The 18,663-nt window shown below is 39.6% G+C and overlaps 1 protein-coding gene across 4 annotated transcripts in view; it reads left to right on the top strand.

The window, feature by feature from the left end:
- SCN8A (sodium channel, voltage gated, type VIII, alpha subunit) overlaps positions 1-18,663 on the top strand; it is a 352,497-nt gene that overhangs the window by 212,871 nt on the left and 120,963 nt on the right. For all 4 annotated transcript variants that reach the window (XM_006900213.1, XM_006900211.1, XM_006900212.1 and 1 more), the window contains 5 exons: positions 6,101-6,322; positions 7,384-7,447; positions 9,422-9,563; positions 12,789-12,995; positions 13,790-14,083. In XM_006900213.1, coding sequence (XP_006900275.1) covers positions 6,101-6,322; positions 7,384-7,447; positions 9,422-9,563; positions 12,789-12,995; positions 13,790-14,083 — 929 coding nt within the window. The remainder of the gene's footprint in view (positions 1-6,100; positions 6,323-7,383; positions 7,448-9,421; positions 9,564-12,788; positions 12,996-13,789; positions 14,084-18,663) is intronic.

The following is an 18,663-nucleotide window of genomic DNA, read 5'->3' as shown; positions in this document are numbered from 1 at the left end:
AAAACAAACTCTGATGACTCTGTCAAATTTTCATCTGTGTATTGTGACCATGTGTCACAGACCAACTAACAGACCCAAGGATAGGGTGAAAGTTTTCTTGGATTTTTCTTAGAAAGTAACACTTGCTAAGTAATACATTAGAATAGATTGAGTAAATCGGTAAATAAGCAGGTTGGGAGACCCTCACTTTCGTTGATCTTCATTTCTACCATCATTTACATGCCTCCACAAAACACTAATTCTTCTTTATTCATCAGCAATTACTTTACAGAACTTTACTCTTTTAGAGTTATGATTTCTTGTTTCTTTGAATATTTGCTTTATGTTTTCTTTACTTTCACTCCAGATCTGTGGTATCAGGTAGCAGGAAAAATAACAGACCTGCCTCTTTCCACCTCAGTTTCAGGAAGAAAGTGTGGTGAAGGAAGATAGGAAGTGTTTAAAAGCGATAGTCAGATGACTTGTTTCTTTTAAGATATTCTGGTCAGTAATACCATTAACTTTTCTATTTCTTTTTTTTTTTCCACATCGCTTCTCAGAAAAGATAACTAAAATTTAAGACAGTGGTCACCGGTAAACATTGCCTTACAGACTCCATTGACCTACCTTTGAGAGCTTCTTTAGTTTTGATTAGCCTTTGCCATGTAAGTCGTCTAGTCTAAAGTAATTCTATAGTCTCCAAGGCTCTCTTAAGTTACTCAAAGAATCTCCAGGAACTATCATTGTGAGGTTTGAGTCTGCAGCAGCAAAGTTGACCTGGCTCTCCTGCGTTCCTCGGAGTTGTCTGGCCCCAAGCCAGGCTTTGGGAGTTGAAAAACTGTTCTCTTCCCTGGTTAGAGAGCTGCCTATTATTCTTCCTAACACGTATTCTAATATTAATTTTGAGGATGTTTCTTCTTTAAATTTTTTTAATTAATATTTTCATTCTAATATTAATTTTGTAGGAGAATTGGCTCATGTAAGTCCAAGTATTTGGATTTTCCAACCTGACCTACACATTAGGGAATAGACATTTATTTAACTGTAATCTGACCATGAGCACGGCAGATTTGATCTCAATGTGCATGCCTGGTTTTAGAAGCGAGGATATAACAAGACTGTCTGGTGTGCTTTGGACACCATGCTGGGGAAAGTCATCAAAGAAAGAGGATCACTGACCCAGTTGCTGCACGATGGACTCAAGCGCAGCAGTGATCTGAGAGGACGTTGCAGGCCTGAGCACGATTCCCTTCTGGGAATCCGGAGGGATGCTGTGAGTCAGGGAAAACTTGTCGGCACCTCGCAGTAGCAACGGCACATGAGCAAGCGCATCCTTTGTTCTAGTGATTGGTAGGCATTATTGAAAGCGATGAGAGGATCAGAGGTGGAGGGATCAGATGGGAGGATAGAGTCAAGTGGAGTAGAACTTGTGGCAGTGGCTTCACCTGCTTCTCAAAATTCCTTAAAAGGCTAACTTCCTGGTGGCTGATCTTTCTGTACGTTGGGTCCAGCTGTCTTCTCTTGATCTACAGTAAACATATTAATGGCTTTTGCTGAGACTCATTCTCGTGCTGGTTAATGTTAGCCCTTTCCAAGAGTTCTCGCTCTCCAATTTGCCCCCACGTGGCTTCTGTCACACACTCTGTTGTGTAGGAGTCATTTGAAGGAGCATTCTGCTCTGTTTTGGATAACTGGTTTCAGTAAGTATCTTGCTTATTCTACCGTGTGGTGTTGTGAACCAATAGACGAGGTAAGATCATTTCCTTTTATAGCCAGAGCAGTGACATTTCCCGTCATTCCATACACCAGGTCAGGCATTCTCCCAGCACCTTCTTGCCTTTATTAACCTGAGCTGGTGGTGGCAGAGAGCTCATTTTCTTGGCTGCTCTTTCTGAATATATAAGACAGCTGCTGCTGGCTAGAATGTAGACTGAGCTTAGAAAATGCGCTGATGGTGTCAGCTCCATAACTTGGCACTGATACTCAAAAATATGGCTATTTTGCAATTATTGACCCCAGTAGATGCAAGAAAAATCTTGGCTCAGAGCTGTGGCTAATCCAGGAACTGTTTACATTTCATATTGCTGTGAAATGTTGTGTGCCTTCCGTCACCTATCATTAAGTGATGTTTATTCTTCCTGTGCTTTCTTCTGATATTCTGCTAGCCATCAAGTGAGAATCTTAGAGAATACGCTTTTTACATGGCCATAGTTAATATCGTTTAGATGGTTATTCTTTCTTAGTCAATAATTTTTTCTTCTCTGAGCCTTTTTGAATAAGCCCTGAATAGTATTTCAAATTTAAACTTTTAGTATCCCTTCAGAGATTTATCAAGCCCCAAATTTAAGCAAAATGTTTGAGGAATACCCCTCTCTCCCCTAGCCCCAGCTTTCTGCACTCATGTTGTAGACTTCTTCAGTAATGACAGAATACCATTGCTTTTTGGGATGTGCAGCTGATTATATACATTCACATCCATCCCTAGGAAGTGATGATTTCTGTGTTTGGAGATTAGTTAAGATTCTAGTTGCAAGTAAAAAGACACAAGGGTACTTCAGGGAACCCAAAAACTAGAATGTCTCTGGGTCTTTGGAAGTGACTAGAAACCAGAATTCACAGTCAAATACCCCAGGGACCAGGAAAGAACTGTCTCCATCTCTTTTCCCCACCCCTCATCTTCTTCCTTTTTTTCTCTCAGCATATCTTCTTTACTTATCAGATATAGACTCATAGAATATCAGAGTATGTCTGCCAGTTATCTCCCAAATATTTTTCTTTTCCCAAATATTTATATATATTTTCCCAATTATTCTATATTTTGTTCTGTTCCAGATTCCTAGAGCTAAGGATCTGGGTTTAGGTCAGATTTCCACCCCGACATCTGTAACATTCTGGGAGAGGGCCTTACAACCATGAGTTATGGAATAGGCATTAAGTTCCTGGCTGGGACTTTTTGTTATGTGGCCTTAGAACTATCTTGAGTTACCAGCCCAGGAAGTTCTGATTAGGCTTATGTAAATGCATTCATTTATTTATGTATTTCTTTTTAGCATATGCCCATTAATTAGACTATTTATTTTGTAGTATTATACATGTTATTAATATATGTGAGTGCTTAGCTGCTTATTTTTCAATTAAAATGGCATTAAAATAGAAGTAAGTACCTTGAAAGATCATCTGTTGTTCAGGAGTTAGTTGTCTGAATCTTTGGAAAGTGGTTGTGTACACCCTTCATAAGGAACCCAGAGAAGGACACTTGACAACCATTCTTAAATGACCTTTTTAAGTGTTATTCCCAAAAAGCAAACCTACTTAATTTTAGGACCTCATATAGCTCTGCCTCCACCCAGCCAAATATACTTAGAAATTTTCTATATGAAACAATATAAAGAAGTTTCATATATTGAAACAATTTTTACTTCTTGATGATGGTCTTCTCTTTAGCCATTTATAGCCTTCATACTTAATAAAGAAAAAACACGTGGGGCCTTTGGAATAAACTCACTCATTGCCATGGAGTCAGTTCTGACTGAAAGCAGATTTCTGAGGCAGTAAATTATACGGGAGGAGACTGCCCGTTGTTCTCCTTTGCATTTTCTGGTGGATTCAACCCACCAAAGATTCTCTCCACATCTGGATTAGCAGCGAAACTCCCTACAGACCACACCACCAAAGCACGTTAGGAATAAAGGTCTGAAAGAAATTTCAACTACTTGAACACAAATAAACATCTCTTCCCTATTTTGAAAGATTTTTGGAGAAGATCCTTCAGCTTTTCCTCCAGTGCCCATTGTGTTTATCCATATTTTATAGACGGGGGGTGGGGGGGGATGGCTAAGTAGTGACCTAAAATCCATTCTGAAACAAAGTGGGTCATAAACAGTGACTGAGCCAGGACCAGAAGCTCTCCTCTATAACTCCCTGCCTGGTATTTTTTCAACACAGCCCCATGGAGAGAAAAGGAATCACATTAGAAAAGCCTTGTCGCAAACCCGAGCTGGGCAAGCTCTTTCTAAGGCATCTGGTGGCCACAGTCTCCATGCAAGGCCCCCATGTAAGAAAACACAGGCCCCCTGCGTAGTCCTTCTGCTTCTCTACATCCTAATTCTTGGCCCTTTTTTCTTCAAATCACCTTATATTTCCCTCAGGTTATCTGTGTGAGAGGAGAGGGGAAAGCCTCACTTATTTATTCTAGCAATAAAAATGTGTTAAGTACCTGCTAGGTGTCAGGTCCATTCTGGCTGTGGCGTCCACCACTACTATTAGATTCAAGTTGACATCACTAGTTGACAGTACTCATTGGTCACATGAAAACTACAGCAAAAAGCAAGTCATCTCCATTTTACCCATAAATCATTATCCTATAAAGTCCGCCGTGTGTCGTGTCATTATCTCAGTTGTAATCTGTTGTGATTACATATGATTACAAACACCTAGTGAGCCAGGTTCTAGGCTCAATACAAGGTACTTCATTCGTCATTTTATTTAGACCTCACAAGAGCTTGGTAAAATTGATTTTTATAAATCCCCTTTCACTGATAAGTAAACTGAGAGTCAAACAAATTTAGGTACTATGTTACATGCTTTATACATTACTGCTCATAACACCCTATAAGAGTCAACTGGACTTACTTTCTTTTTAAGGTGACAACATAGTAAGTCACATTAAGTCACAAGGTCACTATGTGACCTTGCTCAGGCCCCATAGTAAGTGATCATAAATTTATCACATTATGATAAAGCTTGGTAGTGATCTACCCAACATTGTACTTCTAAGATCAGATTAGGTTTTGTCCTTGTATTTTCACCTTATATCCTTGCCCTCATAAGTGGTCAAGGTTGAGGTGCCTCCTGAGACTTTTGTGTCACGACTCGGTGGCAGCGTCCTGCCCACCCACCCATCCTGATGAACTGGCTGGCCACACCCCAGGAGAGCCCTCTGTGGATTCAGTTTTGACCCAGACACTGTGAATTTACAGCTGTATTTATCTTAACTGTGCAAATAAGAAATCTTTCAGCAGCTTCAAATTTGAGCCAGAAGTTAAACCTGAAGTTCAAATGGGTTGTAAGTATTTGTTTTACTTTGGGTTTTGTTTTAATCTACAAAGACAGAGGGGAAAAGGCCAATTGTAGAAAAGACATGGAAAAGATGTACTTCCAAATGGAAAGGCTAACTATAAATACCAGATTGATAGTCATTAACCTTTTTAATACATTGGCATTTCCAAAGCTCTCAGTAAAATACTGTTGTATTTTCTCACTTATTATGGGCTCTTAAACCTTCCAGTAGATCTCTTTCCAAATGGAGCCTCCTTGGTCCCTGATTTCTTTTTTCATTCATTTATTCAACAAATATTTACTAAGTGTTTACTGTGGGCTAAGAACTGTAGATACAACTGTGAAAAAAGACAGACATAAATAATCAATTACAACCAAGATAAATGCTGCCAAGAAAATACAGCATGCTACTAAAATATCAATAATAATGAGAGATAGTTGTAAAGGCAGGGAAAGCTTTCTGGAAGAATTTATATTGAAGCTGAGACCTGAACAAAATGAATAAGAAAAATGAAGAAGGAGAAAGAAACCAAGAGAGGTTTGCTCATCGGCCCAGCAGTACATGTGAAGGGCTGGAGGCAAGAATGCAACTCATCAAACATTAAGAGCTAAAAATGGACTTTGTTGTTATTATTGTGAGACTGAACCCACCATAACTGACCCTCCAGTGGGTTTTTCAGAGGCAGTAAATCAAACAGGAGATGCCCATCTGACTCCGGAGAATTCAAACTGCGTATCTTTGCGTCGGCAGCACTAACCACTAAACCACCAGAGCTCCCCTAAAAGCACTTGGGGTTAGAAAAATACATCCAGAAGCAAAAGAGCCACATGTTGGTATAAGGAGTTTTCTTTTACTTTTCAAAAATTCAAAAATTTACTTAATGATAAAAATCACTTACTTAAAAGACTACTGCTGGCCTATTGTTCTTCTCCTCTGGTGTAAAAAGTACAGTTGTCTCAAACATTTAAGGAAGAGCTGGGGGAGGAGAAGTGAGGAGGTGAGAGAGAGGCTTTGGGAGGGAGGTGTAAGGTGACTCTGACTCTGAGGGTTCTGTCTCCTCAGGCCTGAAGACAATTGTGGGTGCCCTGATTCAGTCTGTGAAGAAGCTGTCGGATGTGATGATCTTGACAGTATTCTGCCTCAGTGTTTTTGCCTTGATCGGACTGCAGCTGTTCATGGGGAACCTGCGGAACAAGTGTGTTGTGTGGCCCATAAACTTCAACGAGAGCTATCTTGAAAATGGCACCAAAGGCTTTGATTGGGAGGAATATATCAACAATAAAAGTAGGTGTCCCTTTTTCTAGAAGACAAAAAAAGAAAATCTCTCTCTTTTTTTGACATGGTCAAAAACTACCAATGAGCTTTAAAGTAGTTGTCCCAGAGAGGAATGCTGTGCTCTTGTAAGAAGCCCTGTGAAGGGACTCTCTTTCCTTCAGGTAGGATTGTTGAGGTAGGATTGTGTTTAGAGGATCTCAAGCATCAACCTTCTCTCTCTTTTCATCTCTTTTGTCCCCCCTTTATAAAAAAAAAAAAAAAAAAAGGAGACTCTGCACATGTACACAATAAGCTTTCTCCTTAAAATGCATGCTTAAAAATTTGATAGAATACTTTTTTTCCTCAGCTGGGTTGCTTGGGATACTTTTAGTCCAGAATATTCCTAATGACACCAAGCTTTCTTAGTACTACCAAGATCTTATTTATTAATCTTGTCCAGGGATCAGGTAATACCTAAGATATAACTTGACTCCATTAGAGTTGAGAAGTTTTTGTAACTTCATTTGAGAACCAAGTACTTGGAAAGCCTTACATAAAGAAGGAGTAGATGTAAATTACAAATTAATAATATAACTGTTAGTCACTGCTGAAGCAGTTAAATAACCACAAGAAAATGTTTCAAGGGGAATTTTAGGTACAGGAAAAGTGAAGCTTGTCTTCTAGTTTAGAATAGGACCCCACAGGATGGCCAGTGAAGACTGCTAGATTATCTCTGAATAAAGAGAATATAGAAGGTTAAAAGGATGAAGTTATATGGAGTGAAGAACTCAGAAAACTCATTTTCAGACACCTTAACTCAAGCTTCAGAGCCTCACATACCAATTTGAAGTACAAAAGTGCAAGTAAATTGTCTGTGAAGGAACTTTCCATGAAGGGATTTAGGGTAACACTAAAATTTTCAATATCCATAGGAAACTCATTAATGAGAAAGGACTCTTACCAGGTTTCACTACTGTCAGAAAAGATTTGTATGAGTTAAAAATCAGTAATTGCGTCTGCTGGGGATGGTTTGGAACAATGTAACCTTATTCTCTCATTCTCTTAAATCTGCTTTATTCAAACTTTTCTAGCCAATTTTTACATAGTTCCTGGCATGCTAGAACCTTTGCTCTGTGGGAACAGTTCTGATGCTGGGTAAGTGGCTCACCTAGTTTTGTTCTCATCCCTTAAGATAATGTGCTTACTATTATTTGTATGAAAATGAGTGTAATTTCCACCTTTCTTTGGATTTTGCTCATGAGTCTTACCTAGTAGTTGACTCTGATCTTTTTGAGTCTTACCTAGTAGTTGACTCTGATCTTTTTTGTTTCATGTTTTTATATGCAAACTTGGCATTTCACTACTTGGTGAATATGCCTATACTTGCAAACAAAAAACCAAATATGTAAAAGGTTAAGGATAGACTCCTTATGTCAGCTGCCCTACCTACCTCACGAACAATCCCCTCATTCCACTTTAACACTGTAAGTATAATAGAGTTAGGACACTCATGGTAGTAGCTTAAAACCCAAGGAAGACCTAATATATGTTACACCTAACAGCATAGGAAGGAAAAGAGTTGTAACACTTATGAGTCCTAATTCTGTCTCTTCCTTTGTCAGGCTGTTAACTTACCTGAATTTCAATTTCTTTATACATAAATGTATAAAATAAGTTATGCTTTCTCTTCCTCACAAAATTAATATTAGCATTCAATTAGATGGCATACATCAGTGTACTCTGTAAATTTTGTTATGTGCCATTGAGTTGGAACCAACTCATAACTGACCCTCCAGTAGGTTTTGAGAGGCAACAGATCACCCAAGAGGAGATAACTTATCTTTCTTCCATGGAGCAACTGGTGAATTTGAACTAACCACCGTTGGATCAGCAGTGCACCTCCTTACCACTAAGCCACGAGAGCACCCTACTAATAGGAAGCTATATAAGTGTAAGAGGGCGGCTGTCATTGTTAGGTGCTCTCGAGTAGTTGAGTAGGACTGACAGCGACCCAGTGAACTACAGATCTGAACCCTCCCCTGTCCTGTGCCATCCTCCTCATCTCTGACATACTTGAGCCCATTGTAGCAGTCACTGTGCCAATCCATCTCACCAACCCTCCACCTTTCCACACTTGATGTCCCAACATGCCCAAAGTATATAAGAGGAAACTTGTCACCTTGGTCCCTGAGGAGCACTCTGATTGCACTTTCTCTAAGATATATGTTTGTTCTTCTGGCAGGCCAGATGTAGGATAGCACAGTCTTGTTCAGAGGATGTTGATCCTTTAAGAATTTGGTGTTTTAAGATAGCAATGGAACCTTAATCTCTCATTCACATAAATCTGCTTTATTCATACTTTTATAGTTTATTTTTACACAATTCCTGGCATGCTAGAACCTTTACGCTGGGAACAGTTCTAACTAAAAGACCACTTAATTTTTTTATTGCCGTTTTCATAGGTGCCATTGAGTTGAGTACGACTCATAGCAACCCTGTGAGCAACAGATCTGAACTCTGTGTTGTCCTGTGCCATCCTCACAATCTGTGACACACTTGAGCCCATTGCCATATGTACTGTGTCAATACACCCTGTTGAGGGTCTTTCTTTCCTTTGCTGTCCCTCCACCTTTCCAAGCATGATGTCCCTCTCCTAGAAATTTCATTGAACTAAATATCAAGTGCTATTCCTCCATTGCATGTGTGTATTATGTTTTGTTAAAAAGTAGAATAATATGACTTAGATCATTGAAATCCCTGGTATGACTGTAACTGTCAGAGTAAGTGTTAAGAGGACAGTCAGAATTAGGAAGATTGTCTGGCTATATATCCTAGAGGATTGAGTTGCACCTTATGAATCTAGGACAATGATTCTTGAACTTTGGCCTGCATAAGACTCATCTGGCATGCCTCTGAAAACTTGGGTTAATAGATTCCATATCCAGAGCTTTGATTCCTAAATATTGGGTAGGACATAGGAATCTACTTAATTAAGGAGTATCCAGTTGATTCTGATTCTAGATTATCCCCAGGATATCATTTTAAAAATAAAATCCTAAAATGTAATATTTCAAGATCAAGACAGTGGAATTATGTTGAAAAGCCCTGAACTTCCTTTTCTCTCTCCAGGCAATGCCCAGAGGGATACCAGTGTATGAAAGCAGGAAGGAACCCCAACTATGGTTACACAAGCTTTGATACATTCAGCTGGGCCTTCTTGGCACTCTTTCGCCTTATGACCCAGGACTATTGGGAAAACTTGTATCAGTTGGTGAGTAATGCCGCTGCCGCTCTTTCTTCTGTGATGGGGTTTGTGTGGTTACATGTGGATTAGGGGACATTCTGTGTGAGAGATTGCTCTACAGATACCTTAGAATGGCAGTTCTCCCACTTCTCTTTATGTTATAGCTCTTTTTAAAATCATATCATTGCAAAATGATATGGAAAGATGTCACTCAAGATGAGGATGTCCTGTGACTTGGACTCGTTGTTGTTATTGTTGTTATGTGCTGTCGAGTCACTTGCAACTCATAGCGACCCTATGTACAACAGACCTAAACCCTGCTCCATCCTGTGCCAATCACACGGCATCCAACACACCCATCCTGATTACCCCAGTCACTGAATAAATACATCTATCTCATCGAGGGTCTTCCCCTCCTGCGCTGTACCTTCACCCTCTCAAGCATGATGTCCCTCTCCAAGGACCGGTCCCTCCTTACAACATGTCCAAAGAATGTCAGATGAAGCCCCAGAATTCTTGCCTCCAAGGAGCAGCCCAGTTTAACCCTCTCCAGGATGAATCTGTTTGTTTTCTTAGCAGTCCATGGTACATTCAATACTCTTCTCTAGCACCACAGCTCAAAGGCATCAATTCTCCTTCTATCCTCCCTAGTCATTGTCCAACTCTCTGATGCATGACAAGTGATTACAAAGACCATGGCCTGTATCAAACGTACCTTAGTCTCCAGAGTGACACCATTGCTCTTCAGTACTTTAAAGAGGTCCCTAACAGCAGACTTTCCCATCATAATACGTCTTTTAATTTCCTGGCTGCTGGTGCCGAGAGTGTTGACTGTGGAGCCAAGCAGGCTGAAGCTGTGTACATTCTCAATCTCTTCACCATCCATCCTGATGCTGCCAATTGGTCCAGTGGTGAGAATCTTTGTCTTCTTGACATTGAGCCTCAATCCATATTGGAGGCTGCAGTCCTTGACCCTCTGCAGCAAGCGCTTCAGGTCCTCTTCAGTTTCAGCAAGCTGTGTCATCTGCATAATGCAGATTGTTGATAGATCTTCCACCAATCCTGACACCACACTTCTCCTCATAGAGCCCAGCCTAAAAATACTATTTGTTGTAGATTAATGACATAATAATTATTGTTGTTGTTGTTGTTTACTATCAACTCAGAACTGACTCATAACTGATCCTCGAGCAGTTTTTCAGAGGCAGTAAATCACACAGGAGGAAAGTGCCCATCTGTTTCCCACAGAACAGCTGGTGGATTTGAACTGAGTGCCTTTGGGTTGGCAGCACAATTCCTTACCACTAGGGCACCAGAGCTACCTAATAACATAATAACCTTAAATTCTAACCTAATTGAGTAAATACTTATGTATCAAAGCATTTGCCAATTTTACTTATATGATCCAGTGACTTCTGTTTGTTCTATTACTCCACTGTTACCACTTTCTGTTTGCAAAGTTTTACTTTTTTTTTTTACCCATCAGTGTTCCCTAAGTAGTGACTGTCCCTTACCTCCTCGCAATAGGAGGAGGTAGGTTATGTATTTTTATATATATATAAATGGAATCATACAGTCTTTGTCCTTTGTGGCTGATCTGTCTCTCAGTTTGATGTTTTTAAAGTTTGTCTCTGTGGTAGCATCTCACAAGACTTCATTTCTCTTTATGCTGATAATATTCCATTATACTGCATATATGTGCCACATTTTGTTTATCTGTTCATTTATTGATGGATATTTGAACTGTTTCTACCTTTGGGCTTTTGTGAACAATATCACAGGGAACTTTGGGGTACATATATTTGTTTATATCCCTACTCTCAATTCTTTTGTGTATCTACGTAGAAATAGAATGGTAGGATCATATGGAAACTAATGTATGTTCAATTTTTTTAGTAACCACCAAACTGTTTTTCCCAGTAGCTGACCATCTTCTAATCCAACCATCAACTGATGGTTTCAATTTCTGTACATCCTTACTAGTGCCTGTTATTTGCTGCTATTTTAATAATAGTCATTGTAAGTGCATATGAAGTGTTGTCTTATTGTGGTTTGGGCTCTGGTGGCCTAGTGGTAAGAAGATGTACTATAATCCCAGAAGCATGAGGTTCAAATCCACCAGATGCTCCATATGAGAAGGATAGGCATTTTCCTCCTGTGAAATTTACTGCCTCTGGAAATTCTCTGGAGGGTCAGCTGTGGGTCAGTTCTGACTCAACAGCACACAGCAAAAACTAATTACATAAAACATTTTTTCATGTGCTTGTTGGTCATTTATATTTGGGGCTTTTTTCATCTATTTTAAAAATTGCTAAAAAAAATTACTATGCTTTAAGTGAAAGTTTACTTTGGACATTTAACTTCAGAACTTTTGAAAGCAAGTAGTTTTCCTTTCAACTGTTCATACAATTTTTGCTTTATGGCATGAATGTGAATTACAATCCCCACATTGTAACAATACTCTTTCTATTTTCTCCCTGTGTTTCTTTTTCCCCTTCATCCTTGTAACAATACTCTTTCTATTTTCTCCCTGTGTTTCTTTTTCCCCTTCATCCTTGTAGACTTTCTCCCTGGGAAAATATGACCCTTATGATGTTGTATGGTTGATTGTTGTAAGGAATGAGTATCTCCTGGGCATTATTATTCATCTTGTAATTATGCCTTTTGTTTGGTTGAAAGTCTTCCCAGAGAGGTGAATGTGGTTCTAAGCTCAAAGGGCCATAAACTCCAGGGTTCCGCCAGTATCTACTAAATGAATGAACCAAATATTTTTTTTTAGTATTTTGAACTTTATTCAACATTTCTCCAGGCCATTTGCTTTTCTTCTTTTATGAAATGTCCATTCAAGTCTTTTGTCCATATTTTATTCTTGACTTGTTTTAGAACAACTGAAGAAGTAAAATATAATTCTTGGCTTGGAGCATTTTTGTTAAAAAGTGAGATTTTTTTTTTCCCTGTGAAAAGAATATAAAGGTAATTTATGGAGATAGGAAAGGACAAAATACATAGGAAATTCTCCTGATATTTGGTGTGAGGTGGAGGGAGGGGAAGCCATTTGTCCACTGGGGATGCTGATTGTTCGTACTATGATTTGTATTTGTACAATGAAGGACTATGTCCTACAATGTGTATTTGTACAGACAGACTACCCTACTCAGAATATTAGTAGTACCTCTACAGAAGAATGAGTACTAGCCTATGAGTTCTTTTCAGCTGGTACAGTGACCTGAAAAATGGTCTTTGTCTTTCCAGACCTTACGAGCAGCTGGCAAAACATACATGATCTTCTTTGTTTTGGTCATCTTTGTGGGTTCTTTCTATCTGGTGAACCTGATCTTGGCTGTGGTGGCCATGGCCTATGAAGAACAGAATCAGGCCACACTGGAAGAGGCAGAACAAAAAGAGGCTGAGTTCAAAGCTATGTTGGAACAGCTTAAGAAGCAACAGGAAGAAGCACAGGTTGGTGATCATTCTTTGAGATAGGACTTCCTGAAAACCATAACTAAACCCCTATCTGATTACTAATCCAAGTGACCTTTTCCATGCACCTTATCAAATAGAGGTTGTTGAAATGATTAAGAGAACCCAAGTAAAAACTACTGTTGGTTAGTTTATATATCTCATTTGTCTTCAAATTATTTAGTTGTATAATCTTTTGTTGACTTTATCAAATATTCAGGATCCAAATATTGTAGTGACTAAGGAAGATAAAAAAGTACCCAAAGGCATTTATATAGGACTTTATTATAAAAGTTTGTTGAGGAAAGAATTAGAATATTCTTCAGAGATTCTGTGATCGTAGTAAGAATTGCTTCTGATTAAAGGACCCAACAAAATATTAAAGTAAAATTTGAAACACAACTTGTGATCCCACCACCCTAAAAATTTACTTTCTCATCATTACTCAAGCACACACATACTTTTTTACATAATACATAATATGACTTCATAGCATTCATTTTCAGAGATGCCAAGAGAGGATTCTTTGATCACAAGAAGGCAGCCAACTTCTTATCTAAGATACTTAAGAGACTAAAACCCAAAGTTCTCACCACCTGGGCCTTACTCTATTCTCTTGAGCTGTGTGCCGAGATCATAATTCAATTAAATTAATTTTGGTCCTGGTGATAATCCTCCTGACCTAGTCACACTTCCTATCTGTGAGGGAGAATAGTTTGTCCTAAATGGTTGGCTTTGAGGTAGCTCCAGCTAATTGTTTCTGATCCGGTCTGCTTGTCTGACTTCTTTTCTAGGCTGCTGCAATGGCCACTTCAGCAGGAACAGTCTCCGAAGATGCCATAGAGGAAGAAGGTGAAGATGGGGTGGGCTCTCCTCGGAGCTCTTCTGAAATTTCCAAACTCAGTTCAAAGAGTGCCAAGGAAAGGCGTAATAGGAGAAAGAAGAGAAAGCAAAAAGAACTTTCAGAAGGAGAAGAGAAAGGGGATCCCGAGAAAGTGTTTAAATCAGAATCAGAAGATGGTATGAAGAGAAAAGGCATTCGGCTGCCAGACAACAGAATAGGGAGGAAATTTTCCATCATGAATCAGGTGAGCTCTTTGCCTTGGGTCAAATAAACGTTAAGAATTATGGATTGTCCACATCCTTCATGATCTTTGAATTCCCTTTTGGCCTGACATTTTTCCAGACCCATCCCTACATTCTCAGCCCTACCTGTGCACACTTTATATTATTTCCCGTTAAGAGGCAACATCACTGAGATTCAACAGTAAAGCACCATGTTCTAAAACACCAGAAAGAACTTTTCACTTAGCATCAGAAAAGCAGAATTTAGCTCAAACATTTCTGTTTAAGAAATGCATGTAATTATATAATAAAAGGGGCCAGGAGGAAGGGAGCCATGAAATTCTTTGTTGTTGTTAGGTGCCGTCATGTTGACACATAGTGACCCAGTGAACAATAGATCTGAACCATATGCTCTCCAGTGCCATTTTCACACTTATTCACACTCTAGAGCCTATCGTGGCAGTAATTGTATCAGTTCTTCTGGTTGAGGGTCTCCCTATCCTTTGCTAATGTTCCACCTTTCTTAGCATGATGTCCCTCTCCAAGGAATAACCTCTCTGAGCAACATTCTACTTGGAAGAAGGAGTGGCATCCACTTCCAAAACGGCTTGCCTCTGGAAACTCTATGAACAACGCTCAGGCCTTTCGTTCATAGGGTCGCTAGGAGCTGTCTATGACTGGATGGCACCTAACAACAATAACAACAGCAACACAGAGGGAGAGCTACGTTGGTCTAGTGGGCAGAAAGTTATGCTACCAAGCCCAAGGTGGGTGATTTTAACCTGCAGCACTCAGGTCTGGTTCACATTGTTTTTCTGTCAAACATTCTTCTAGGTGGGATAGCATTGGTCTGTGCATTGCTGTACAGAGGTAACTCATGATTTCTTTGATGCTAAATACTGTGACACTGATGTGCCAAATGTGATAATGGTTATCCATGGTGGACAGTATTGGGTGGAGCTCCCCGATTAAAACAAGCTTGGAAGCAGGAGTGGCATCCACTTACGAAATGGCTTGCCTCTGGAAACTCTATGTATGAACAGTTCTCAGGCCTTTCGTTCATAGGGTTGCTATGAGTTGTCTACGACTTGATGGCACCTAACAACAACAGCAACATTCTCTAAGTATGTGAGACAGAGCTTTATTGTCTTTGTCTCCAGGGAGCACTCTGGCTGCACTTTATCCAAGACATATCTGTTTGAAACTCTTTAGATAACCATATTTGAGCACAACAGATGCTAGGATTCTAGCTATACAGTGCTATGCTGAAAAATTAGTCTATCACTCACTCAGTCATTACCATCAAGGTGGAACCAGTGATGCATGGCTGACCCTCTAGCATGTGTCCAAGGCTGTAAATTGCATGGGAGGGAGGAGACTGGCCATCATCTTCGGGTTAGCAGCCCACCTCACTATGGACTCAGAGCCCTTTGAAAGTCTTATTCTCACCCAATTTTGAGAAATGGGAACTCTAAGAGAAAGAGAAGGAAGAGGACTTGTTTGATTATTTTATCACCATAATTATCCTCTAATAGTAAGAATTCTTAAATTTTAAAAAATGCTATCAAAATCCCATTCTTAAACCATTTAATTTCTCATTTTAAAGAAATGCCAACAAGATTATAGATTTGGTTGTAGGTTATAGTTACTATTTATGTTAGTATATCCAGTATCTTTTCTTGTCTCCCAAAAATGACTCTCTACATCTTCCTTTTGTCTCTTACCTACCAGTTAAGTCTTTTGCCCGTCCTGCTCATTTGACCATAGCAATAGGTTTCGTGTCCATCCCCTTCTTCCTATTCCTAGTAAACAGGCTTCTATATTATTTTGTTATAGTACAGTTGTCTGTTGGAGTTTCATTACTTCTAGTCTTTCTTCTTCTCCTTTATATTTTATGTACAACTGGAAGGTATTTTTTTAAATACAGCTCTCAATATTCATTTATCAAATATTTACAGAGTGCTTATCATTCATTGTGCTACAAACAAAAGGCCGTCTGTTTCCTGTGCTCACTGTGTTCCCCCTAATAAAGTTTACAGCCTCAGAAATTCAATAGAAAGGGCATTATGAGTTGAAGCACACTCAAGGGCAGTGAGAGTATGAGAACCATATGCTAAGGATTGTACTAGAGCCCAGAAACCCAAAGGTTGTTAAAACACATTGCAGGAGAGCAAGACCCTCGATGAGATGAATCGACTCAGTGACTGGGATAATAGGGGAGGAGTATCAGAGACAGTAAGATTGGCTCAAGATGAAGCAGGTTCAGAACTGTTGTACGTTGAGTCGCTATGAGTTGCAAAAGACTCGATGGCACATAACAACAACAACCACCTAGAAAATTTTCTCACCATCAAAACTATTGTTTTATAATAGAGATCTGCTGGGAGATATTTTAAAAGGTGCACATCCTTCCCAGCCTACAGTTTTAGTGAAGATTTTCTGTGGAAGGTAAATTTCTGAACTAAAGTATGAACAGGAATTAGTGATATAACGTGGGAGTACATCAGTGTAGGAGCAGTCAAGCGGAGAGAGGAAAGGGCCATTCCAGACTTGGAAAAAAGTACCTTTCAATTTGGCCATCATAAGAAGTCTGAATTATTTGTTAGATTAACCTGGTAGCTCTTTTAGGCACATGGATAGTCGGATGATAGTTCAGGGAGAGTCATGAGCTTTAAGAAGGGTGTTGAAACCTTGAGATTTTATGAGAATCAATCAAGGAGAATGTGTCAGGTGAAAGCTCAGTAGACCAGAGTGCTAACCTTTGGTGGTCTTGGGTACAGAGACATAGCTCAGAAAGAAAACAATTCAACAATCATAGAGCTGCTGAGAGAACCAAGAGAGGTAAATGAAGCAGGAGGAGGAAATGGAGTGATCAATATATTAAAATTTAACAGAGATGCTTGATGAGACTAGAATTGGAAATGTACATGGGATTTGACAATATAGAACTCATTGATGACTTTAGGAGAAACCTTTCAGACTGAGGTGAGAATTGACGCCATATGTCTGAGGTATAGAGACAATAAAGGCAACCTCTCATTAAAGCTTTTTTTAGAGAGCATAGGTAAAAATATAGGGAGCTCAGGTAGCCTATTGGGTAGAGATTTGCTGTGCTAACCCAAAAATGCATACTTTGGATCTGCTGCCTGCTCTGTAGAAGAAAGATGGCCAATCTCCTTAGAAACAGTCTCTGAAAATCCACTGTAAGTCAGTTCTGACCCCACAGCAGTGACACAGAGATAAAAATAAGCATTTTATAACCTTTTGGGAAAGCAGCCAAAACAGAGAGAGTGGGGACAGAAAGTTAAATTAGAAATGGAATGAAATCTTGGCTGATTTGAAAATAGATGTAAATAGGTGTAGTCTCTAACAAGAGGTTACACCTTGTCCCCTGAAACCACCAAAAAATAGGTAAGGGTAGGAGTGGTTAGGTTTGTAGATAGGGAATGGGAAGTTGGGAAGGTAACACCGGTTATTGTTGTTGAGTACCATTGAATTGGAACCAACCCATAGCTAACCCTCCAGAGGGTTTTCAGAGGCTGTTAATTGCACAGAAAAAGATTGCTAATCCTTCTCCCATGGAGCAGCTGGTAGATTCAAACCGTGTGCTTTTGGGATTCTTAACACTAGGCTACCGGAGCTCCCTAGTAACACCTGGTAAGTGTGTGTGTGTGTGTGTGTGTGTGTGTGTGTGTGTGTGTGTAATTAGGCATCAACTTAATGGCATCATGAGATATTAACGATTTAAGGATTTGACAGCTGGTGGTGGTGACTAATAGTTGGTGCAAGGTGTCATAAAGGCACAGTTTCCAGTGTAGGAAACAGTCCCAGTCATTGACTAAGTAAAACTGCAAACCACACATTCTGCCATTGAGTTGATTCTGACTCACGGTGACCTTGAAGGACAGAGGGTGCTACCCATCAGTGGTTTACAAGGCTGCAAATCTTTATCCATTCATTTTTTTCCTATTTTTTTAGAAAATTCAGAATTTCATTTTGTTACTATGGATTTAGAACATTCTTCTAAATTGTGCAGTGCTCCTCTGGCAATTTACTGCACTGAGGTAATCTGGGTTTGCTGTGATGCTGAACCTTGTGCCATAGGGAAGTCAAATGCCATAATGGCTGCCCATGGTGGACAGTGTTTGAAGGAGCTCCCAGTTTTAAGACAGGTTTGGAAGCAGTAATGGTATCCACTTCCTAAGCCACATACCTCTGGAAACTCTAATGAACTTAGAGAAACGATGACAGCTACAAAAAGGTTCAGGGCTTTTGTTCATAGGGTCACTAGGAGTCATGCTCGACTCAATGGCAATCAACAACAACAACAATATGGATTAACATCTAGGGTAAACTTTGGGATTATTATATATTTTTCCCTTTTTCTCCTCTTTTTTCAATTGGGCATATAGTCATTTATATATATTATATTGGGGATCACTGGTAGTCTAGTGGCAAAGAAGCTGCACTGCAGTCTTGAAGGCACGCTTTTCAAATCCACTAGCTGCTCCCCAGGAGAGGGATGGGCAATCTCCCATGGGAATAACTGCCTCTGAAAACCCATTAGCGTGTCAGCTATGGGTCAATTCTAACTCTAGGGTAC

The sequence above is a fragment of the Elephantulus edwardii genome, unplaced genomic scaffold, assembly GCF_000299155.1.
Source record: "Elephantulus edwardii isolate Elephantulus edwardi_28Jun2011 unplaced genomic scaffold, EleEdw1.0 scaffold00278, whole genome shotgun sequence".
NCBI lineage: Eukaryota > Metazoa > Chordata > Mammalia > Macroscelidea > Macroscelididae > Elephantulus > Elephantulus edwardii.
The sequence above is the reverse complement of the archived record's forward strand: the minus strand, read 5'-3'. Positions and strand labels throughout refer to the sequence as shown.